This window comes from Miscanthus floridulus, chromosome 16, assembly GCF_019320115.1.
Source record: "Miscanthus floridulus cultivar M001 chromosome 16, ASM1932011v1, whole genome shotgun sequence".
Taxonomy (NCBI): domain Eukaryota; kingdom Viridiplantae; phylum Streptophyta; class Magnoliopsida; order Poales; family Poaceae; genus Miscanthus; species Miscanthus floridulus.
Window position 1 is genome coordinate 30830301 of NC_089595.1, and position 10082 is coordinate 30840382.

General features: G+C 45.5%; 1 protein-coding gene across 1 annotated transcript; it reads left to right on the plus strand.

Annotated features, from left to right (window-relative positions):
- The first annotated feature begins 4707 nt into the window (after window positions 1-4707).
- On the plus strand, window positions 4708-7960 carry LOC136511985 (serine/threonine-protein phosphatase PP1-like). The gene is made up of 4 exons (XM_066505989.1): window positions 4708-5044; window positions 5771-6330; window positions 6420-6611; window positions 7557-7960. The coding sequence occupies exons 1-4, from the start codon at window positions 4843-4845 to the stop codon at window positions 7569-7571; spliced, it is 969 nt and encodes a 322-aa protein (XP_066362086.1). The 5' UTR covers window positions 4708-4842; the 3' UTR covers window positions 7572-7960.
- The last annotated feature ends 2122 nt before the right edge of the window (window positions 7961-10082 follow it).

Below are 10082 nucleotides of genomic sequence, written 5' to 3' on the forward strand. Positions count from 1 at the left end.
CCAAATTCTCGTATTCATTGCCATGGTAGAGGATACAGTCATTAGGACATGCATGTATCTTCTGGATTTTTAATCCCAAAGGGCAGACAACCTTTTTTGCTTCGTACGTAGTGGTGGGCAATTCATTTGGCTTCGGAAGCATCTTCTTTATGAGGTTTAATAAATTCCCAAATGCCTTATCGGATACACCATTCTTTGCCTTCCACTGTAGCAATTCCAGTGTTGTACCCAGCTTTTTTTGCCCCTCTTCGGCCATCGGGTATAGCAACTTCCTATGATCCTCAAGCATGCGCTCCAACTTAACTTTCTCTTTTTCACTTTCCCATTCTTGTTGTGCATCACGAATGGCATCGCCAAGAGCATCACCGAGATCATCTTCTACCGCTACCTCTTCTTCATCTCCCCCCATTGTAGTATCATCAAAGGCACCATACTGAGCAATAATGTCATCAATGTCTAAATCTTCTCCTTCACCTTCTTCCATCATGACCCCGCTTTCTCCATGCTTAGTCCAACATATATAGTTTGATATGAAACCTGACTTAAGCAAATGTGAATGAAGACTCATTGAGCTTGAATATTCCTTTAAATTCTTACATAGGGCACATGGACAGCATATGAAACCATCCCGCTTATTTGCCTCGGCCACACCTAAGAAATAGTGCAAGCCCTCTATAAAGTCTTGGGAGCGACGATCGGCATTGTACATCCAATGGCGTGACATAATCTGTATTACACGACAAATTATGAAAACCTTGAACATAATTAAGTATTTTATTACACAACATAAATGACACACACACGGTTGATTAATTAACTAAGCCTGGCTACAACGTAAGCAATCCCAACTATCACTAAACAAACTAAAACTACAATGCACTTCAGTAACATAATTATTTTGTGATCGTACGCAACTAAAACAGACAAATCATTCTTCTGTTGAATATCAATAAGCTTCTCCTGCTGGCTCACTGCCTCATCAGCAGCATCCGCTACCTCAAGCGCACCCAAATTCTGCACGTATGTAGCATAATCTTCCTCCCAGTACCAACCATCGCATCCATTGCCCTCCCACTGAAATTAAAGCCAAAAAATATTTAGTCAAAAATATTCAAGAAAAGCAGGTCAATTAGCCATAATTATAAAATGCGTAAGAAACTCACATCGCGATCCAGGCACTTGTAGAAAACACGACCCTTGTTGGGTCCCTGTCTCTTGACTCGGTACTCCATCACAATCTTCTGCTTACACTTGCCGCAGATAATGAGAGGGAGTTCTGGCCTCAGTCGTTTCGCAACCGAACGAGAGGCCGAGGATCCAGTAACAGTTGTCATCTACTTTCTATACTTATTTTTGCAAACTAGTGTAAATTTCATATTTTCAAATATTCATCAAATTATAGCTCAAAAACATGTTTCAATAAATAACCATCCGTACTAGTTGACCTTGCTTACGTGATCATCTCGACGAGCATTTCTCCACCGGACGGCACCGTACTTGGCCAAGGAAGAGCTCCGATTCTACGAGAAAGGGAACACGGTCTTCCACGACCGTTGCCGCTCTCCCTCGTAGAATCAAAGCTCCTCCTTGACGTCCGTTACCGCTCGGCAGAGAACATGCTCGCCGACATGAACACGGTCCGCAAGTTCAACTAGTGCGGATTTTCTACAATTTTCTAACAATTTTCTAAGTTTTTCATTTCATGGAAAAATTAATTCTAAGATCACGTAAGCCACCGGGGACGAGAATGGCGCGTGCTCCAGCGAGGACGAGCGAGGCGTGATTTTGATGAACTAATTTAACTTTTGTTTATCCAAACATATATGCAAATCATCATGTGATTTTGAGCTAAAAATGACATATAAAATCATAATAAAGTCCAACATATAAAGTTACACATGCATCTACATCGCAAAATGAGATAAGCTACTGATAAAACATAAGAGGATTAAGTTTGTTACCTCCAAAATCGAAGAGCAACACCAATGGAGGGGGAGAGTGCAAGAACAACAGCAAGCTGAAGAACAGAGGCAGTGAGTTTGAATAATGGAATGGCTCGGGCTCGGGGAGGAAGAATTAAGCAGAATTATAGGCCGGGATAATTAGTCCCGGTTAGGGGTCCAAACCGGGACTAAATATTAATCTTTATTCCCGGGGCATAACCCAAACCGGGACTAAAAGATTTAGTCCCGGCTGGTATTACCAACCGGGACTAAAGGTAAACCTTTAGTCCCGGTTGGTAATACCAGCCGGGACTAAAGATCCCTGCCCCGCGGACGACCGTTGGGCAGGGACCTTTAGTCCCGGTTGGTATTACCAACCGGGACTAAAGGGTCCTTTAGTCCCGGGGGCAAAAAATGCCGAGGCTAATGCTAAATTGGGACATCGTTCTAAAGTCTGTTCTCTAGTAGTGGACTGGTTGTGTTGCAGTGCCAAATGGAATGTGCAAGTGAAGCAAATATCATTTTCAATATTGTGTTCGTCCCATATTATTGGTTGAATCACTTACATGGATGGCATATATGTAGCATTTAGTATTGCCATGATATATTATTGGCAAGCTCTTTTTAGCTGATCATTTTTTACCATCGTCATGGGATTATCGTAAATATGCATCCTAAGTATCTTTAATCTTTAACTGCCATATAGTAAATTCAACCATATACATGTTCACCTTAAGCATCATATTATTTAAGATCGTTCATATTTTTTAATGATTTCAGGCAATTAGGCTTCCCGGCAGCAGCTGCTTACTTTACTGAGCATCAAACAGGCATGACCGATTGATCTCAGTTTGATCACTAGTCAGTGCAGCGGGTTGCATGTGTTGGAGTAGTGCCAGATAGAATATGCAAGCAAAGCTTCTGAGACGGCACATGTAGTTTCACAATGTGTGGGGATGGCATGTTATATTTTGCTAGATTCTCTAGTAAATTTTCATTGCGAATTTATAGTAACTTGATCATCATTGTATATTATCATAACCAATTCTTGGAAAATGGCTTTTGCAGCCTAATTGTGCTAACTCCAGGCCCCATCTTCATTCTCAAGTTTGATTTTCTCGTAACTATTTGATGATAATTCTTCTACGCATTATAGTAAATAGTTTCTCGGAACAACGTGATGCTAAATTATAGTAAAGTCTATCCTAGTTACCATCTCAAGCCACTGACATCCTGTACTAGTTTAGTAAATTCGTCTTGTTATTATAGTAACTACAATCTAAGCGTACACGGTCTGTTAAATTCTATTCTCGTAACTTCCTTTTATTATTCTCGTAACACCATGCAAGTTTACACTAGTAAACCTGCTTCATGTATATTCTCGTAAACCATCTATACACGCTTGCATGCATTGCACCGTGAAGACATGCACATAATTTCTCGTAAGCACCGGCGTGATTATATATTTACTGCAATTACCTGTGCGTTGATGCCGGGTCATGACGTCACTAATTAACGCCATTGCCGCATGTGCGGCTCAAATCCTCGCATGCATCAGCTGGCTTGTTTGCCGTAATTAGCTCCGGCCGGCTTGTTAGCCAAATCAGTAAACGGCTCACATCCCTGCATGCATCAGCTGGCTTGGTAGCCCGAACAGGAAGGCGCAGTAAACGCCTAGAGGATGGCCCGGTTGGATCGGATCGGCAGCGGGATGCGGTCGGTTTGCCTGGCTACAGAATAAACTATTATGTAGCCAGCTGTTCTTCCGTGCGTCTTTATCGTGGCGGAAACAGAACAAAAGGGAAGACCCAGCCGACTCGCCCAGGGCTCGAGGGCGAGCCATACGAGAGTGAGTCGAATTCTGTTTACGTTCTCGGTTTGGTTCGGGCCCCTCTCGATCTTTTGCGTATAAGGGAAGGGGGAAGGAGTCTAAATCTATGGACATTAATGAACCACCATTGATGGACGTTGCACATGACACGATCAATTCGACTCGACGGTCCGGTGCTAATAGAAGTCGCTTACTCTCCGTCTAGCGAAGGTGCCAGGGCAGGGCTTTTTTGTAGTAATAGTGGGCGGGTCTCATGAGATTTCATCTATGCCGGCCGTCGGAATCAAACGAGGGTCGAAGGACCATTCGATTCATTAAGGGGGACGGCCCATTTGTAAGGCGGGGGGGCCTGAATGAAGAGCGGACCAGACTCTTCTTTGTTTCAGCTGCTCCCACGCACGAAGATTTATCTATTGATAGAGAGTATACACACTACTTTTAGTAGCTGGCTATAAAATAACTTATTCTGTAGCAACTTTGAGTTACGATAATTACTATATTAATTTACGAGATTATAGTAACTCCTTACTAAGTGGTTTACTATAATGTTACGGTAAATATCACCATGTGTTATAGTAACCCAACTATCATAAATATATATTGATATTATCGTAAATTAGTATATAAAATTATTGTAAATGGAGGTGGCTACAGAATAACTTATTTTTGTAGCTGGTTGCTGAATATACTCTTCATATATATATATATATATATATATATATATATATATATATATATATATATATATATATATATATATATATATATATATAATGCAAATGACAAAACAGTTGGGGCAGAGAGATCCACCTCGTGGGCTCGTGGGTCAGAGGCCGTCCATCGCGGAACCAACGGCGGATGCTCCTTCACGCGGTTTTGAACACTTCAGCAGCCCCCAACGATTTGTTCGGTTCGTCGAGAGACGACAGACAACCTCCATTTCTTTCCACGTTCCACCCTCTCTCTCTCTCCCTCTCTCCTCTTCTTCTTCCTCCTCACTCCCCCCATCTCTCTCTCGTCCTCCGCCACACGCCGCCGCCGCCATCTCCGGGAAGGCAGGGCGGGAAGATGATGATGACGCGGGCCCCGGTGGGGCCGATGGAGGGCGCGGCGGTGGACGATGTGGTGCGCCGCCTCGTGGAGGGCGGCCGCGGCGGGCGCCAGGTGCAGCTGTCCGAGGCGGAGATCCGCCAGCTCTGCGTCGAGGGCAAGCGCGTGCTCCTCTCCCAGCCCAACCTCCTCCGAATCCACGCCCCCGTCAAGATCTGCGGTAATCCTCGCCTTCCTCTTATCTATCTATCCATCTATCTACCTGGGCGATGCCGCCTGATTCCTTTCCTTTTTTCGTCCGGGCCGCCGCCTAATTCCTCCGCCGTCTCTCGGCGTCGTGGTATCCCCGATGTGGATGCGGGAAGGGTAATTTGGTCGTGCTATTTTTGGTTCCGTGGTGAATTGCTCAGTCATGGTTGGATTTGGGCGACCCAGGGTAAAAAATGTTGTTTGATAGAATTGGTGCCATGTTTTCCTGTCTGCATTCCGTACGTGTTACGTTTGCAGCCTGAGAGGCATGGAAATGATTGATGGATGTATGGATAAGTTGGCGGGAGTAATGATGTGTGATGATTAGGTAGAAAGGGAATGCCCTCGAGTACCCCCGTCTCTGTTCTATCTTCCAAGCCTAATCTAGTTAGGATAACGTTTTGTCCATATATCAATATATTGCTCCTTCAAAAACTCTCTTTTCCATTAACCAACTGTACAATTCTAGCAAATACCATTATCATTCGGTTATGCACAACCTGCTTCACGCCCATCATTTCCCACTGAGAACCCGTATGTGTTGAGTCTGTTGAGATAAGGTGAACTGACTTGTGCGATTGAGAATTGTGTTGGTATGAACACAGTAGTCCTCTTTTCATGCCATGTATTTGTTCTATAAATCCTTCTACGTCTACAGTCAAAACAATTCCGCCTTATCAGTTGTGGTGCTCTGCAGGTGATATCCACGGCCAGTTTGTTGACCTTCTGAGATTGTTCGATTTGGGCGGTTATCCTCCAGCATCAACTTACGTATTCCTCGGAGACTATGTCGACAGAGGCAAACAGAGCTTGGAGACCATATGCTTGCTGCTGGCGTACAAAATCCGGTACCCCGAAAAGATTTTCCTGTTGAGGGGGAACCACGAGGATGCGAAGATCAACAGAGTCTACGGATTCTATGACGAATGTAAGAGGAGGTTCAATGTTCGGCTGTGGAAGATATTCTCCGATTGCTTCAACTGCCTGCCCATTGCAGCGCTCATTGATGACAAGATACTGTGCATGCATGGTGGTCTCTCTCCCGAACTGACTAGTTTGGACCAGATAAAGGACATTGAGAGGCCTGCTGAGATTCCTGATTATGGTCTCCTGTGTGATCTGCTGTGGTCTGATCCTAGCCCCGATGGAGAAGGGTGGGGGGAGAGTGACAGGGGTGTTTCGTGTACGTTTGGTGCAGACAAACTTGTAGAGTTTTTGGAGAAGAACGATCTCGATCTTATATGCCGAGCTCATCAGGTTTGTGAAAGTCTATCTCCTATCCTGTTTTATTAATTATATTTTTGGTTCTCTGTGAGCTTTACCTGACAGTGCTGTCATGGCCCTAGGTGGTTGAAGATGGTTACGAGTTCTTTGCACAACGAAGATTAGTGACAATCTTTTCAGCTCCAAATTATTGTGGAGAATTCGATAATGTCGGTGCTCTATTGAGCATAGATGAGAGCCTAATGTGTTCATTTCAGATCCTGAAGCCAACTGATATGGGTCCACCGCATGCAAGAAAACAAATTCCAAATAAGGTAAATCAGCTACATTCACATAGGAATATAGGATTAGTGTTCAGCTATAAAGCTACAAGTTGAATCATTAGAGATCAAATGTTTGTTATAGTATTATCATGTTAGCTAGAGGTCTAGAACCCATGCTTCACACATAATGACATAATGGAAGAGTATTTGAGACTCCAGCTATCAGCTGATGCCAAAAAATGAATTCTTGAGAAATACGATGTGTGCAGGATCTATTATGGTTTGCTAATTCTAAAGCTTGCGATGCCTAATAAATTACATTTGACACCATGACCCCATCACTGATACTTATTCATAAGAAAAGCTTAGGGATGATTTCCTTCCATTAACAATCTCTTCTGCTAATACTTGAATACATAAGGATGGTGATGAAATTATTACCAGATATTATTTAATGAACCTTTTTCCTGAGAACCGTTTCCATCTCGTCAACCTCACGACATATCCTCTAATGACAATATGTTGGCATTCACATCTGATTAACAAAACTATTGATTCTTGAATAGCGGTAGGCTTATAGAAAAAATCCCATGCATAATGTCCTAATTGTTCACTTGTTTAGTCAGAGAACAATAGGGGTTAGTAGGTTTCTGTTTGAGTACTCACCAAAGACCTAATAGATCAAGATGCTTAAGTGATGATATCTAGAAGGAGTACAGCTCACGTTGTTCTGAATAGATCAGGGGTTATAGTAATATCAGCAGAGTTTGCATAGATCATCCCTTCTGAAATTGTCTATGTAGATGAGCTAACCAGTGACAATCAAATAGCTACGTGTGAGCCACCCTGAGGTGCAAAGAACAATTGACTCCCCATTGGATAATTTTAATGTACTTTACGATACTTGTTTATATTCAAACAAAACTGTACTTTCCGCCAGGCGTATGATTTGAAGGCAAGCAAACTGATTACATCACTCTGTCTTCCACTTTACAGCCAGCAAGAGGGTGAAGCCTTCGACCAGCATCCATCCAATACTTTTTAAGTACCACGATCGTCAGTCAGCTCAAAGGGGGTGATCTGTTGTTTGGATAGTTGGATCCACCAGGGCATGGCATTAAGACATCCATCAGCCAATCCATCCCCTTAATCACCCTTGGGTGGCGGCTTGGCTGTAAAGGATATTCTGTACAGCATTAGGTTGGATTCAGCACACCATATGTTTCATTGTTCTTCCTGCCGGCACAGGACCTCATTGGCAGCTTGACATCCAGTAGATGTTAGTAATCTCTATTTGTTTTTTTCTTAGCTGTGCCATGCGTTGTTTTTGTGCGCGACTTGATGTATGGTGATTTTATCTTTGTAATATGTAGATGTTGCAGGAAATAGGTCTGCACAAATGTTGTGTCCATCAGCAGTACCATTCTTTTTTACCTTCCTTTCATTTCTTTTGTGGACATGGAAGGGAAATATAGCGATGACCACGGGCGGCTAAAAAGGAACGTTATTGGCAACGGGATCGGAGTCCACGATCTCTTTATGGAGCACTCGAACCAAACGCGAAACACCGTTATCGGGTTGCACTGCGACATCGGTTTCGGGAGCAAACTGGACAAAACCAACTCGCTAATACTCCTCTGTGTGCGTCCGTCCCGTCCCACGCGCCCCCGAACGCTCCCTGCCGATCGGCCCACTGGACTGCTCCCACCTTCAGTTCGTCAGCATTGTTCTTTAATTAGTGATGTGCTTTCTTCTCATCCACATGATGGACACGCGGAGGTGCACCACTTGCTGCCTAGCCACGCGACGCGCGCACTCGGGCCAGCTGCTCCCTGACGCAGCGCTGCTGGCACCGGGGCACCGATGCGGCTGCTCCAGCTCGGCGAGCGCGTCGAGCTCATGGCACGTGTGCCGTGGCAGCCACCAGCGCCGTGTTCGGCTGGGGCTAGCTGGCTGGCTGGGCTGACCAGCCCCCTCACATGGACATTATTCCAACGAACCAGCCAGCAGTATTTCTCTCTCACATAAATGAACCAGCAACGATACGAACCAGTCAACCGAACAGGCTACAGGCATGCGGCGCCTTCCAATCCATCTTGGGCGGTATAGCATAGCCCGTGCGGGTCGCCGGCGCCGGAGGAGGAGCCTTGCTTGACGAGCTAGGCGAAGAGAGCGTCGAAGCGGTGGAGCAACGGGTCAGCGGGCGGGCGTTGGAGCGGGAGCAGGTGGAGCTCAACAAAATCAGCTCGCGGCCCTGTGCCGCGCTATGCACCACGCGGCCAAGCCCCGGCCGAGGTCGCGCCCCATCCTCCACCATAGTTCCCCACCATGTAGGCCATGGCTGCCGGCGACATCGTGTTTCAAGTGTTTCAGGCATTTCAGACTTATGTTTCAAGCGTTTTCATTTGAATTTGCAAAACTCGATTTGGGATATTGCATATGTTGCAATGACAATACACGCATGTTGTAAGCATATGTAAGTGTTTCAGTTATTTTAAAAGTATGTTTCAAGTATTTCATCATAATGTTGCAGAAGTATATCTGGATGCTGCATAACATGCATGTTTCAGACGTATGTTCCAAGTGTTTCATACGAATATTGCAAGTGTTTTATCTGAATGTTGCAAAACTAGATCTATATGTTGCATATGTTGCTATGGCTATACACGCATGTTTTAGGCGTATGTTTCAAGTGTTTGTGTTTAAGTCGCATGTTGCAAGTGTTTCTATTAGATATTTTAAAAGTAGATCCGGGTAAACACATGTAGCAATGCCCCGGTGGCTGGCGGACAGCAGCATGCCATAGCCGCCTGCTACTGTTGTTGGGGCGCCGCCCGTGGGTCACCGTGCGGGCGCCCAAGGGCGGCAGACGCCTCCTGGCTCGCATTCGCAGGCAGGGTGAGGCAAGCGCGGGGGCGTGCTCCTGTCTGTTACGGTCCAGTGGAGTAACAACCCTCCTGTTACGCGGGCACGGAAGGCATGGGCGAGCACACGTTTTACGCTAAGCACGCGTTGGGCAACGATAATATTCTCATGAGCGGCGGGCGTGGCACGGGTGTCCGGACGGGCGCTTTTGTCCGGACGTCCGGGCGCTAGACCCTAGGCAAACACTATGGGCCTATTTGGGATAGCTCCCCAAACTCTAGATTCAGCAAAAATAGCTCCACTCTCTAAAAAGTTTGCCAAACAGTCTAGCTCCACTAAATTTAGATCCACCAAAATAGAGGATCAGGGGCCAGATTCACAAAAAAGTGGAGCTGCTGAAGGGCTGCTCTACTAAACTAGAATTGGTGAAGTAGGCGAAAATTAGCCACCACTGCCGCCGCTTACACATATACTGGATCGTTCTATTTTTTCCGTCTCCTCTCTTCTTCTCCTATCGTGAGGTCACGCGCCTCCCCGCCGGTCGCCCCCGCCCTGCGCGCCTGTTCCTCTTCTCCCATCGCGACGCGGTCATCTTCTCCTTCACCGGTGATGCGGCCACCCACCATCACTACACGCCAAGCCCGTCGTTGCCCCGTC